The sequence below is a fragment of the Numenius arquata genome, chromosome 5, assembly GCF_964106895.1.
Source record: "Numenius arquata chromosome 5, bNumArq3.hap1.1, whole genome shotgun sequence".
NCBI lineage: Eukaryota > Metazoa > Chordata > Aves > Charadriiformes > Scolopacidae > Numenius > Numenius arquata.
The window spans coordinates 14,185,688-14,200,482 of record NC_133580.1 but is presented as its reverse complement, the minus strand read 5'-3'; the positions used below and the strand labels follow the sequence as shown (position 1 = coordinate 14,200,482).

Here is a 14,795-nt window from a genome sequence, read left to right as displayed (position 1 = left end):
CGGCGGTGGCGCGAGCAGCAGCGCCGCCTGGCGGGCAGGGCGGCGGGGAGCGGCGGGGGGGCGGCGGGGGCGCGGGCCCTTCCTGCCGCCTTCCCTCCCGGGCCTGTCGGTGTTTGTGTCCCCCCGCCCCGCCCGTCTCCCCGAGCCTGACTCCGTCTGTCTGCAGCGCGGCCGGCAGCTGCCGTTACAGATACGGTGTCGGCGGACCGGGGAGAGCGCGGAAACACCTGTTTCCAACATGGGGAAGGTGGGGAGGGAGCCCGCGGCGGGGCCGGGCAGCGCCGCTCGCCCTCCCTCACCTCCCGCCGCCTGTAAACCCGGCCGTAAAGCCGGCGGGATCGCTTTTCAAAAAGATCGCTTTCAGTTTTTTTAACACGTTCATCTGAAAAACGCGTCTAAAACCCTCTCCTCACGTGTTATTTTTTCCACCGTGTCCGTCTTGGGGGGGGGCCAGGGGGGTGGCACGGCCGGTGCTGAGGCGGCGGCGGCGGCCCTGAGTAGACCCAACCCGGCCCGGTCCTGACAGGCCCGGCCCGCCGTCTCCGTGCCGGGCCCGGGGGGCAGGCGGCCGCCGGGGAGGGCCGGAGGCTGCCGGCGGTGCGGGGGAGCCGGGGCGGGAGCGGCAGTGCCGCATCCCCGGGTGCGTGCGGGGGCTCCATGATTTCATCGGCGGCTCGGCGGGGACCTGCCAAGAGCTGTTATGCCTCACTGCGATGTGTAGCTTTTTCCTGCCATTTTTTTTTTTTTTTTTCATAATAAAAGAGGGAGTGAAGCTTTTTTTTTTTTTTTTTTTTTGAAAGGAAAAAAAGAAAAGCCAAATGGATCAGAGAAGAGGGGGGAGGAAAAAAAAAAAAAAGCAATAGCCAAAGGGGATGCCAGTGAGGTGTGGCTTGCATTTAAATACCCAATATGTCAATGTAAGGGGAGTGTGTACGTATATAAAGTGCAGTTTGCATCCGACGGCGGGACACATCCAGCTATGGGAGGCGCGGGCAGCGCGGGGCCGGGCCGGGGCCGGCGGCAGCGCGGGGCCGGGCGGCCGCAGCCCGCGCTCTGAGGGGCCGCTCCGCTCCGCCATGGCCGAGGTGGGCGGCTTCCTGGGGGCGCTGGACCCCGACCTGCACGGCTTCCCCCCCGCCCTGGCCGGCGGCGGGGGGCTGCCCCTCGCCGACTCCCCCGGCTTCCTCAACGAGCGGCTGGGGCAGATCGAGGGGCGGCTGCAGCGGGGCTCCCCCACCGACTTCGCTCACCTCAAGGGCATCCTGCGGCGGCGGCAGCTCTACTGCCGCACCGGCTTCCACCTGGAGATCTTCCCCAACGGCACGGTGCACGGCACCCGGCAGGACCACAGCCGCTTCGGTAAGGGGTGCTGGGTGGGTGCCCGGCCGGCCCGGGAGCAGGTGCCCCGCGAACAGAACTAATTACCCCGCTCCTATAAATCATCCCGGGACGGATATAATTAGGCTCCTAAACAAATGTGCTCACTCCCCAGCAATGCGGGAGTTTTTATTTCCAATTTCCTACTCTCCCGGCGCTCAGCCCTTCTGCAGGTGCACAAAAACGTGCCTTAGCAGGAGGAAAAAAAAATTAAAATACTTATAAAAAAAAAAAAGTCGGGGAGGGGTGGTGTGTGTGACCAGCTCTAGCAGTGCCTCTGAAGTCAGCGGTGAGAGAGGCAAAAGAAAGGAGAGAGCACATTGGAAAAAGCAATTCCTAGCTTTTCTTGTGGTGTGTCGTGTCCCCCCCCCCTCTTTTTTTTTTGGCCTCCGCAGATATTTGTGAGCTGATTCCTTTTACTTGCATGAATTTCATTAGAAGAGTGTCTCCCCAAAGCAGGCAGGGATTAGTTGGCTGGATGGGTGTCAGAAGCTCGGTTTGGGGAGGTTGTTGGAAAGGAAAGGGGAAGCTGAAGGGGGAAAAACGCTTAAGGGACTTCGGAAAGAAAAGGCGAAGATGGAACAATAGGCAGAGCACTGTGGATTTACCTTGCCGTCCGGGATACGGCTGGAAGACTGCAGCACCCGTATCGGTGTCACACAAGAACAGGGATCTCTAATGAGTCTATATGTAATCTTCAAAAAATGCATCCCAAGCCACAGGCAAAAAAGTACAGTAAGTTTGAGCACAGCTAAGAAAAATTCCCACTACTTCAGCATCTAGTGCAGGTGTCTGTGTAAGCTATCAAGTCCCATGCCAGTGATCTCAGCTATGTTGTCAACAGGTTGCAAGAAGTGCTCGCAAGACTTTTTATAGTTTTCAAGTGATTTAACTCCTTGGTGAAAGGAATTCTTTTTTTGCCTTTACTTGTTTGCAACTGGCCCTTTCTGCTACTTGAGGAACGCTGCTGCTGCTATAGTTCGTAGTTTAAGGGAGGTTTTTGGAACAATTGGAGAAGCTTATCTCTGTACTGCGCTTCCCATAAACACCAGGTGTGTGCGTAGCATGTCCCTGCCTAAATCAAGAAAGTCACAACCCGCAGGTCAGAGTCAGGTACTAATAGGCTTGTGGGCAAAGTGTTCTTTAATTACCTCCTGAAAGACGTATCTTTTTAACCTTTCATGCTGCTGTACGTGATGGGGTTCCACGTTGAAAGAAACTGAAAGCAATTGCGTCTGTTTGATTTTAGTTCAATCTGATGCATAGTATTTCTATCAGTTCTTTTTACTTATCTTTATGCAAGTAAACAGCCAGTTTCAAAGGCACCATTTGCCTCAGTTCCATGTTTTACAAAGACTGAGTAAAATAAGTGTATTTCCAAACAAGCTTTGGAAAAATGCGTTAAATAGGCTAAAACTTTTCATAAATTTTGCACGCTTAAGCTTAAGTCACACAGCGTGTTCAATAAATCGAAACATTGGCATTCCCTAAGTGTTTGAGCAGTCAGCATCCAGCTACGTAAACTAGACCAGGCTTCAGATATAAAATATTATAGTTTTCTGCTTCAGGGTTTTCCCAGAGGCAGTGTAAAATAAATAGTTATTTGTTGTAATTGCAAGACAAAGCCCCAAAGGATTAGACTGGAATCCTCATGTTCAGATAAAGCTGGACTAAACCTCGCTTCAGCAGAGACTCAAAGCAATAGCGTATTGGCACACAGTATTCACCATCTGCATTCAGTAGCCATGAATATTTAAATTCCAATGTTTCTGGTATGGTTCGTATTAGGATGTCATGTATCAATGCATTCCTAAATTTTGCATGCAGCAGTCAGAAAGCAGTAACTTATTACAGAAATAGGCAGCCAGAGCGATTCTGGGGAGCTACAAAACTGGTGAGGGATACAGAGCTAGACAAGGGTTTCAGGGTAGCAGTTTAAAGCTGCCTTAAATCTAGAGGCATCTGGGGAAATACTTACAAATCCAGCATGGTGGGTTGGTGGATCAAGCCCACATGGCTGGAAGGTGCTCCCTGACACCATGAGCAGATAATTAATGTGCTCCATGGATGGCTGTGACACTGCAGCAGAGGCATGTATCCAGCTGCAGATGGGGTGTAGGGTAGAACTGGACTTTGCATCCCTATCTCCTAATACTGGAAGGGGTTCAGGAAAAGATGGACAGTATCTGCACCCTCCCGTGCTCAGCCATCCCAAAAGTTACCAGATGTGCAAGACATCCAGGTCTTCCAGAGAGGAGAATAAAGAGCCAAAGCCCTGCTGGTGCAGAACAGAGTACCAGGGTCCTAATGGCGAGGGTTAAGGGAGGGATTCTTCTGTACCACAGCGTTCAGGGGATGTGCCCATAGGACACAGGGGAGGCAGCAGCATCGTCTACCCACGCTGCCTAAGCAATCACAGTAACTATTCCCTCTCATCTGTCGAGGACTGGAGCGTTCCTAAATAACACCTGTCTTTGGAACATGATATTTTATACTTGTAAAAATACAGATTCATAAAAGAACAATGGGGCGCAGCTTATTTTTCGTATAGGAGGCTTAATGCAAAATTTGATGAAGCCCTCCATGATCATTGGAAGAAAGCTCATTCTCACACTAGAGGAGTGCCCAAATTCGCTCCCTGAACTGGCAGCTCTGCCTAAGTCATCCCAGAAAGAATAAAGTGGTTTCAAAAATGAATCTGTTCTCACTGCATCTGCTAAGAATCTTCCTGTACAAAGAAATAAAGGATGGTCAAAATTTGGAGGGGGTTTGGACTGACATTAGTGCCCCTATGAGAATCCTTCTGAGAATGGAACGAAGATAAATTTGCCAGGAAAATCCCTGCCGGGAGGAATCACTCCCTTTCTGCCTCGTGTCTGTTTTACAGCAGCATTAAACAAGTGACACCAACAGTGCTACTCTTAACTGCAAGCAAGAAGAGAAAAAGGCCTTGAGTTTCTTCTTCAGACTAATAAAGGCATTAAATGAAGCTCTTCTCAGCTATGAACCTGCTAATGGATCTGTAACACTGTCTCATAGAGAACCTGGTGAAACCTCCAGAGAAAGTTTTGCTGTAGATTTTGACATTCAGAGCATAAGTGCACCTGTTGCTGACCAGTTGTTGAGGTTTTTAGCCCAAGCTTTAGGTTTGTAGCCATTAATACAACATCTGATGTTTCTGTACCCCTGCTCCTGAATATAGTCATGTAAGAAGAGACAGGTGCAAGGAGCTGAATTGGTCTTTGAGGGATGGTTTATAGTAAGGCGAGAGTGTGCGGGTCTGGCCGTGGCAAAGCTCGGGAGATTATTCAGTGCTTTGGTGGTAAATGAATCCGGCCAGAGTCTTAATCAAATCTCTCCAAATATTATCTAGAAAGGCTCAAGGACAAACCAGAATGAATAATCAAAACAAGAAAAAAAGAGGCAAGTCCTGGGGAGAGGAAAAAGGAAAAGGAAATAAAAAGCATGTTCTACCACAAAAACACACCGCTACAACTGGAATGAAAATTCTTGAGCTGGCCCCAGTGGCCGCTCCCTGTGCTGCTGGAGATCAGATGTACGAGGCTGCAATTTTGTCTAGCAATTGGAGTGAGTTAAGGACAGGATGGATATCCGCCCACATTTTTTCAGCCTTCACTCTGTCTCCTGACTTTTGTGGGTTTAAGTTACGTTCTTAATGCAATTTCAACACAGTCATCTTCCGTGCACGTCTCTTAAGTGCCACTCAAAGAGATTAGAAAAGGGGAATATTGCAAGGGATGTTGTTGGAAGAGATTTTCACGGACACATTGACACACTGAAGAAATTTTGTTTGCAAAATCGGCAAGTACTCACTCCATCTGCACCAGGCGAGGGGTGTCTGACCCACCCGCTCAGAGAGGGAAGATGCTAATGCTGCTCTTAAGGAGCTCCTGGGTTGCTTCCTACCAGGTCTTTGGAGACCTGGGTTAACATGCCACGTACAGAGCCTGCTTGTGGATATACTCAAGAAAAGCTCTTGGTTTCCCTCCCTCAGACATCCCTTGGTTTCTAAATGGGACCAGCAGCAATTCCCTGCTTCCCAGGGGTGACAGGAGACAAAAAAATATCAAAAAAAAAAAAAACCTGGTGCTGAGGATTGTGTTTGTACCTGTAGGAGGCAGATGATCACCCCTCATACTATGCCTCTTCCCTCCCCATTTGTGCTTCATTTCAGATAAGAAACTACAATATCTACGGGGGAGCGAGCAGAGCCGAGCCAGGGTCCTGGTGTGCCTGCCTGGCTTGGGAAGGCTGCCTTCCCTGCCTGCACCGGCCATTTCTGAAGGCAGTATGTGTCCCCAGGCCAGGGTTTGTAGCTGGGCGTATTTCAGCCCGGAAAATGTCTGCACTGGTCCATAAAGTGTGTTTTCTGTCGTTTGCTTCCCTGCTTGTCTTGAGGAATTGCAGCTCCCAAGTCCACATCTCATCTCCCCCATTCCCTCAGCACCCGTTGGCTGCAGGGAGGGCTGGATTCGACACCTGAGCTCCAGAGCGGGCAGGGCAAAAGAAGGACAAAAAGTCTGATAAAAGGTAGGAAGGCTAATTCTTGCACCCATCTTAGCTGCCAGCATCTGACTGATGAGTCTGAGCTGAGCGAAGGAGGACAGAGGTGTCCATTGCCGTCTAGGTCTGTCCTATATTTAGGTGGTGATGCAGTTACCATCTGAGAGTTATCGCATCCCCGCCTGGCCGAGCAGAAGACACATGCTCCAAGCTGAGGGGTGACCGGGAGCTGCGACTGCCGCTGAAGTCAGACGGCTCAGGTGGCCACTCGTCACGCGGTGATTTTAGACTCGAGGCACACTTTTAAGAGGAGCTCTGAGAGGTAACCTGATCAGAGCAGCAATTGCTCAGGACTGGACGTTTTGGGAGCTATATTAAGAGACGTGGAGCCACGCTAAAGGTTAGAGCAACTTTGTCCGCCTGTCAATGGAATCATTCAGTCATTAGATGGGACGGTGAAAACCCTCTTCCTTCTTCTACTGCCACCTCCAAACTAATTAATTGAGCACTGGACATGGGCAAAGACTACCCATGACTTCTAGCTAGGGAACATGTGATATCCACGGTCTAACGCAGTCCCACTAATACCTTCAAGAGGTTTTCCTGTGAAGTTTGAAGGCCTCCACCACATGTGATGTTGGCTTTGTTCAAACCAGTTAAAAACACGCCTACTTGGGGGCTATGTGTTTTTAAGTGTTTCACCAAGGGTTCTCCTATTACAAGTCTTACCTCCATCAAAGCAGCTGCCGTCCCCCTTACCGGCAGCGGGGGTGCAGCAGGTGGTGTGGCAGACCCTGCTAATTTCTTTGCCAGAGGAAATGAGGCTGCCCCTCATTATTTGTAGTGTCCGACACCATCGTTGGAGGCTGAAGCCCACGGGTAAAATGGTTGCTCTGGCAGGGCCAGGGATGGCCAGGACCGATGCTGGGGCACCAGTGGGACATATGGGGCAGGAGGGGGTGTCTGGCAGGCGGTGACGGAGGAAGGACCAGCAGCTCCCCAGCTCCAAAGGGTGCAGAGGAAGATGCATTTCTACCTGCATATATTTGAAGATGGATTTTATCCCTACAGCTTCTGTATACCATTAGGGGGTGGCAAATGCCCCACTGGAGCGCCAGGACAAAGATGGCCCTCACAGACATCTCTTCTAGTGCTTTTTACTTATTTTTATTGAATTTATCAGTTTAAAACATGTAAAACATTCTCAAACCAGAAGCCCCATGGTGACAAAAATCACTCTCCTTTCAGTGAAAAACAAAACCCAGCATGGTAACAGCCTTCTGAAATTTCTAATGGGCCAGGCACACGTTTCTACATCTGCCTTCTGGGTGATAATTAGGAAAAAAAAGCCCAAAAACCAACAAAAAAAAAAACCTAGCCAACCTTTTCTCATTAGGAAAGGTAATTCCTCTTGGGCAAGTCAAATTCACAATGCTGGGGAGAAGCGTAGAGTAGAAAGCGGAAGATTGCACATGATATGGGACTGTAAGAACTGTGTCGTTATAAATAAGGAAAATGGGGTGTGCAGGAAGCTCTGCAAAGGCTGGGAAAGGCTGACCTGTGTTCGTCATTGGAGCCTGGTGTCGGTTTTATTCTCTGTATGATTTGGAGTTCTTTTCTGTTTCAGGGATTTTGGAGTTTATTAGCCTGGCGGTGGGGCTGGTGAGCATCCGTGGGGTGGACTCAGGACTCTACCTCGGCATGAATGAGAGAGGCGAGCTGTATGGGTCGGTAAGTTTAAGGTTTTGTGATTACTACACTATAGAACATATACTGCAATACAGACTGCGGGGCTTTATCAGTGTCACGAGCTATGTCTGTCACAGGCCTCCAGATTCCTTGGGCTGCCACATACCTCCATGATGCCACTGTAGTTATAACGTAAATGCTCTATATGAAATAGGGTTGTGCCAGGAAGATACACTTATGTGACGAGAGCCCATAGTGGTGCCCGGTCCCCGGGCACTCTTGGGCAGTGCCTGGGGAGCTGGGGGTGCTTATCGAGATTTTGCCTTTCAGAAATGGGTGGCAACAGTCAACTAAAGGCAGAAGGGAAATTTAGCAGAAAACCAGGGGTGCTTGTGTGTTTTCATCGCCTGAGTAACATGTCTGTTTTATTCTCCACGTGATCAGAATCTGCACCTATTTGCAGATTTTACATTTATATTATAGCTCTTTAACTAACGGAGGCTGAAGTTGTGGTCTAAGTGTTATTTTTTTATAACATTCTCGGTGACTCCTTTTAGGAATTTAGGGGGGTTGCTCATAATTTTCTAGTAGTGTCTTTTTCAAGCTAAAAATTTCTTTGTTTTGCCAAAAACCAAGTGTAAACTCTGTGGTAGTTTTTCACTCCACACAAACTCCCAAATACCTATAAACTCTTCCTAACATCACTTACAGCAGATTCTGCCTCATCCTGTGCTGCTGTAGGACAGAGAAAGCAGAAGACAACCCATTTCCAGTCCAGGCTCAGGATTCTGGTGGCATCTTGCGAGTTTGTCATTTGCTGCCTTGGTTTCAGCCCCTTAGACCTGTGGCCATTTTTAAGTTTCCTTTTCTGTAGCTGCTGCACTACATTGGTGCTTTTTCTTCAGATGCCCCATTCCCTTGAATTCAACCCATCACCTGTGTATGATTTTTTTAAATGCCTCTTTCTAGATAACAGCATTACCCCATGTGAGGATACTGATTTTTAAGGATGTATCAGAGTAAATTTAGAATGAAATAAAATAAACCAGATTTAAACCAAAGCAGAAGGGCACGTACTTCTTCTAACCACATCAGATCAATCTCACAGTGTAGAAATTTAAACTCCTGTACTCTGCATATAGAGAAGCCTTCAGAAAACCTCTGCTTAGCAAACAGTAACAGTAAACCACGCATTTCCATCATCTTTTCTTCTCACATTCTCATCTGATACTGCCACAGACCCTTTCACTACTTAAATTGCAGTTACTGATGTTCATATGAGATCATCAAATACTAGCATGCACCGGTAACTGTTCTTTTTCCACTTCATTTCTGTAATAAAATCTACCCTAAACAAAAGTTAAATGCAGAGACAGTGGCTAAATTACAAATCGGCAAGATAGATAGATAAAAAGTAAAACCAGCAGGATTCCATAAAACACAAAAAACCCTTAAAGCCCACCTCAGAAAGCAGGGCTGGACCAGCAGCACTTCTCCTGTCAAACCCCGAGGCTGCTCAGCAGCTCCCGGAGTCGCAGCTTTTACTTGTGCCTGGTGAAAAGGCAGACACAAGCCTGCATATTCCCTTCTGTGCTTTCAGACCCTGCAGCTCGGGTTATAAATCAACAGTTTCATGATGGGTTAATTAAATTCTAGGGCCTGCGTTTCTGTTATGACACAGAAACAAAAATAGGATAACGTTTTACAACACTTTGTCTGGAAAGAGAACTGACCTGAAGATGTAATGGTGGGAGTTTTCTCTCTGTCACTGCATCTTGTACACCAGACAGTGAACTGATGCTGCGGGGACACAGTCAAACCGCTGATCCAAACAGTGCAGAAGTCACGAGCCAGGTCCCCAAATAGCCCTGGAGTTTTAAAATCTGGGATATGTGGGTTGTACAATGATGGCTTTTCGAAATCGAAAGCCACTACAGTATTCATAATTAAAGGTCCATAAAACAGCGCCTAACAACAGCATTAGCATTACAATGGTATTTTAGGAGATTGCAGTACAGCAGTGTCTTTAAATTTTCAGAAAGTTTATTATTTCCCTCTGTGCCAGTTTTGCCTGATCTGTGTGTTGATATAGCCAGAGGCAGCCATCGCCGCAGCGACACATGGAGTCCCCTTGGGACGGGCAGACAGACAGACAGCTTCTCTGCCTGTCCCTGTTAACCGTGTACCAATGTTTGTGTTAAGCTTTCCGCTAATTTCAGAAACACAACGAATACTTGGAGCAGCAAAAGTCACAGGCAACACCTTGCACACTGCCTGTACGGCATCGGGCTCAATGGGGACATCCCAGGGCTTGGAAAGAAATAAATCGCACCTTGCAGAGTCACCCCAGACTCTCCAAATGTTTCAGACAAACACTGTACCTCTGACCAGCCCAGTGAAGAGCAGGGAAACTGGGGCAAAGCAGCAGCACATGTGTTCAGCCGGTCAGCAGTTCCCAACATATTCTGAGTATATGGCATCCTAGGGGAAGGGAAAAAAAAGTCTGTATTTATTGACAGATCTGGGAAGAGAAACCCATGGTTCCAGGTTCCCCAGGTCTCAGATGGCAAGGGCTGTGGCGTAGGCTTATGGGGGGCTGAGAACTCACCTCAGGGTTTATTTAATTAACAGCAAAACATTCAAAACAGGTTCTGAGCGCAGGTGAGGCCCTGGATCATATTACAAAACATCTACTGCAGGCAATAACATTCACTTAGCACTCCGTACCCGCAGATAAGACACATTCCCTCCCCAAATAGTTTACAGTGTAGGTACAGTGTTTGTAATATCATAGCATCCTACGTTTGCAGACTGCCTTTCATCTGAAAGGACTCCCACGTGCCCCCCAGCAGCCCCCCTGTGGGACAGGATGGGATGGAGGGTCCCTCTGCGACACAGCACAGGGTCCCTCTGCGGCACGGCAGCGCTGGCAAAGCCCCCCGTGTCCCCGCAGGGCAGGGGGACAGCCACTGTGGCTAGACATGTCCCTGTAGCTGGCACGGGGGAGATGGGAGGGAGAGGGTCATGATGGAACGATGGTGATGAACTGAAAAGCCGTCATTGAGTGTCTGCTGCTGACAGCCCCCAGCCGCAAGGGCTGGAGGGAAAGGCTGGTTGTGGCTGTGGTGACACCAGTGCCATCTGTCTCCCTTGCCCAGCACAGGATGCATGGGCTGTGGGCTGGCACACGCTCATCGCATCAGCTATCGCCACCATAAATCTTCCCCGGGGTTAGACATCCCTGGAGTGCTGCTCCCCATCCAGACCTCCCCAGGTCTTGTTATGGCCTCACATCACAGCTCTTGGGCGCTTCAGAAGATGAAAGGCCCGAGGAATGCTTTCATTCGCATCGCAGTGCGTGCTCCTCTGCGCCTTCCACTTTCAAAGCGGTGCTCGCTCCCGTTTAAACCCTTCAGACGCGCTGCCCGCTTCTCCTCCCGCGGCTGCCTCTCACCCAAGAGGGCGGGTTTGGTGCATGGGCTGCTGTGGGGGGGACTTTGCTGCAGGTGGGCAGCCCCCTGCAGAGGACACGGCCCTGCCAGGCGGCACGGCCACCCCAGCAAAGCACCAAGGTGCAGGGACCTGTCTGTCAGGTTTAGAGTTTTGCTGCAGCTCTGCGTTACATTTTTTCATGGGGCACCTTTGCAAAATGCACACCCACCTTCCGCTCCTCCTTTTGTCTCCTTCCTCCTCCGACTTCAGAGGTCTTTGGGTCCCGGCTTGTACGGCTTGTGCCCGTTTCCAGCTCTCACCCAGGGAAACGTCCCCAGCGGCGCAGTCCCAATCCTCAGGGGAGCCGGAAGGAGGTAGTAGCTAGGAAAATTATAGGAAAATAAAGTGAAGGAAGGAGGAAAAGATTTATTTTTCTTAATTTTTCACACAAGTGTCTTTTGCTTCCCCTCCCGCCTCCGCCCCAACGCAGAAGAAGCTCACACGGGAGTGTGTTTTCCGTGAGCAGTTTGAAGAGAACTGGTACAACACATACGCCTCAACCCTCTACAAGCATCCCGACTCGGAGAGGCATTACTACGTGGCTCTGAACAAGGACGGCTCCCCCCGAGAGGGGTACAGGACTAAGAGACATCAGAAATTCACTCATTTTTTACCCAGGCCTGTGGACCCTGCCAAAATACCTGCGATGTACAGAGACCTCTTCCACTACAGGTGATGTTTCCTGCAGCTGCCCCGACAGTGTACATACTTGGGCTCCCAAGCTTTTCCCCAGAGCACTATATTAATAGTCATTCCATCATTCCTGTAAGCGTAGATGACATAGGAAAGCACTTACATTGAATTCAGACACTGCTGTTCCTCCTTGTTTCAAGCGTATATCGAACCTGTGTTATTTATGGGGGTGGGGGTAGGGGAAGGGAGGGAACCCTACGTGTAATCTTTCGTTTGCATTCACTTTCTTTACGCGGTTGCTACAAGAGAGGCCGAATATTCAATGTTATGGTCGCTTAAAGGAACAAGCAGGCGAGCAAACCTGATCACCGGGGGGGGAAAAAACACCTAAAAATGAAGAGAAGGAAAGAGAACAAAAGACCACGGAACTGCTGCGGATGCTGCTGCTAAGCTCGGGGTGGTTACCTGCTCAGAAAAAGCCTTTCAAATGGTACCCTGCTTAAGCAGCCCAGGAGTTTGCTACATGGATGATGTTACATGGACTGGTCCTGTTGCGTGGGGTTTTTCCTGCTGTTGGGGTGGGAATGGGGCAAGGAACATTATTCAGATGTAAGCATGGATACTGTGCATAAGGACAAAACTATTTATAAAATGTATATGATATTTATTTTATATATTTATTTATTTCAAAATAATTTTATTTTTAATGAGAGATGCTATGACCGGATTTTCACCAGGAAGAATAAGGTCCTACTGAAAAAGGAAAAAAAATGAGTTTTAAGAGCTTATCGGCAATAAAATTGTCTTTATATTGTAGCTTTCTTGCTAGCCCTTTTTTTTGGCACTCTTTAAAAATTATCCCAGTATTTCCCCATCAATATGAATATTAAGATCACCTCTAAAAAGGCTTCATATGGTAAAGATAAATTACCTAAACTCCAAACTCTTCTACAAGGGTGACATCAAATTATACCTGGAATGGACCTTGGAAGTGGGACCCTCCTGAAATGAGCGGCTGGGGGTTTAATGAACCCTAATTTCCAAGAACTGCAAATCCAGCCCTCTCCTTTTCTCTGAAATGGGCAAAATGGGTCCTCACACCTCGCCCAGCAGCAGGCACAGCTCGGCTTTCCTGGCCGTGGGATGGGATTGTCCAGGAATGCGCGGCACCGTTGCTGTGAAGGGAGGAACCTGGGAGGCAGGTCGGTGTCCTCGGGCTGTCCCTCGCCTCTGCGGTCCCTCGAGAGCCTGGGAAGCACCAGCAGTATCCTCGGGCTGTCCCTAACCTCTGTGGTCCCTCGTGAGCCTGGGAAGCGCCAGTGCAGTTCTCAGTGTGAGCCGTCGGCGGCTGAGATGCTTCAGTGCATGACACCGTGACACAGTGACACCGCCGCTGTTGGATTAACTGTCCTGTCGAAAATCAAGCTAGAAACATTTGGAGCATCTGCTGAGTGTTTGGATAGACCCATCGTTCCTGCAATAAAGCTACCGCATCTCACACAAGACTTACCTCAAGTGCATCATGGAAAATCAGCGGAGAAAAAGTAGAAAGCGACAAAAGCAATTTAAAAAATCCCTCATTTTTAAGCAGTTAGATTGGATGAAGATCATCCCCGCAAGCACATGGTGGGAGCAGGAGCGTGGTGTTGTACAGGCACTTTGCAGCACGCATGAGACCTCAGTACGAAGTGTGGTCCTCCGCAGTGTGCAAAAATAAGTACAAACGCTGCTGCATTGGCTTCGAGTTGGGGTTTTCCGTGTCACAGTTGCATTTTTCACAGTATTGTTTCTCAGCCTCCCCCTTGCAAAGCGATGGAGGTAAAATCTCAGCTTCTTCAGCTTCACTCCGTGAATTCCCAGAATGATTTCACTGACTTAGGGGCAATCCTCACCAGCTTCTTCTCCAGCTGCCCTGCTAATGGAGCGGCCGCCCCGGTGCCCCGGCTCCCGGCCACCTCTCACCCTCTGCCGCCTCCCGTGTCCCTTCGCTGTCCCAGCTGCTCCTGCACTGGCCCAGCAGCCACCAGACGACGGGCTGCAGATCCCATCGAGGAGATTACAGGAGCTTTACCTTGAATGATCCAGACATGAAGGAATTTAATCCTGTGTTTGAAATAAAAAGTGGTTATTTACCGTCTTCCTCTGAGTCACTGCTGAAGCATCTCATCCTCAGCTGCCATGCCAGGAGCACGATCGCCCATGAAAAGTGTCCTAAAGTGTACTTTTGACCTTTCCCCATGAGGAAGGAAATCCCTCAGACTTTGAGCTTCGCTGTGTTCCCCGGGGTGATTCTGCCTCCCTCTAGCCAGGGCTTTCCATTGAAGGTAAATCTAGCGGTTAAGATCCTGGCTCCTCCTCTTCCAAAAGAGCGTCAAGCCCCAATCTCAGTGATGCCAAGTGCATTTTTCATCGACTCGAAAGGGAGCTGATTTAGCCGGTGGAGGAAACATGATGGACTCGTTCATCTGATACCCGAATTGAAGAGCTGCCTCGGCAGAGCCTCCTGCTGCGAAGGGACACGCAGGTGTGAGGGAGGGTGTGAAACACCTTGTCAGGATCCGGGTTCAAAAAAACCTTTACATGCGAACAACAAAATCCACAAAGAATTCACTGGGAACTGCTTTGTAAAGGTTGGTGGTGTCTCCCAATGTGGGATGTTCTCTCAAGGGGGGATTCAGCATTGCTAAATCCCACCCAAATGGTGGCTTTCAGCAGGGATTTACTGGGTTTGGTTCTGGTGCAACAAAATACTTAAAGATAGGAGTAATCTGACTGACCTGGGCGCTTGCTAGCGGCGGAGTTAACCGCTGCAGGCTTTGGCTGCACGTTGCGCGTCACGGGGAGCAGACCGATGCTCAGTGGCTGTTTTCATGGGGACGCTCACCCCTCTTCGGCCGTCCCTCCTCCAGCCGTTCCCCCTCCAGCCCCTGCTCTGCCCGGTGACAAACAACCGGAGACGCCGACTGCTCCTTTGGCTCCGGGGCTTTGGCAGGGCTGGCAGATGGACCCTGCAGCCGGGGCAGCGGACGGGGCCAAGATGCATCTGCTCTAGGGGCTCCCCTACTGCTACTACGGCAGTT

At 49.5% G+C, this 14,795-nt stretch overlaps 1 protein-coding gene across 1 annotated transcript; it reads left to right on the top strand.

Annotated features, from left to right (window-relative positions):
• Positions 1-872: 872 nt before the first annotated feature.
• Positions 873-12,092, top strand: FGF16 (fibroblast growth factor 16). Its single transcript, XM_074147876.1, has 3 exons — positions 873-1,359; positions 7,529-7,632; positions 11,513-12,092. Exons 1-3 carry the CDS (start codon positions 873-875, stop codon positions 11,756-11,758), a joined length of 837 nt encoding a protein of 278 aa, XP_074003977.1. The 3' UTR covers positions 11,759-12,092.
• Positions 12,093-14,795: the final 2,703 nt, after the last annotated feature.

Coding starts and splice junctions, on each gene's coding strand:
- FGF16 (XM_074147876.1), top strand. CDS start 873: ATGCCAGTGAGGTGTGGCTTGCATTTAAATACCCAATATGTCAATGTA. Junction 1,360..7,528: donor GCAGGACCACAGCCGCTTCG/GTAAGGGGTGCT, acceptor TTTCTGTTTCAG/GGATTTTGGAGTTTATTAGC. Junction 7,633..11,512: donor GAGGCGAGCTGTATGGGTCG/GTAAGTTTAAGG, acceptor GCCCCAACGCAG/AAGAAGCTCACACGGGAGTG.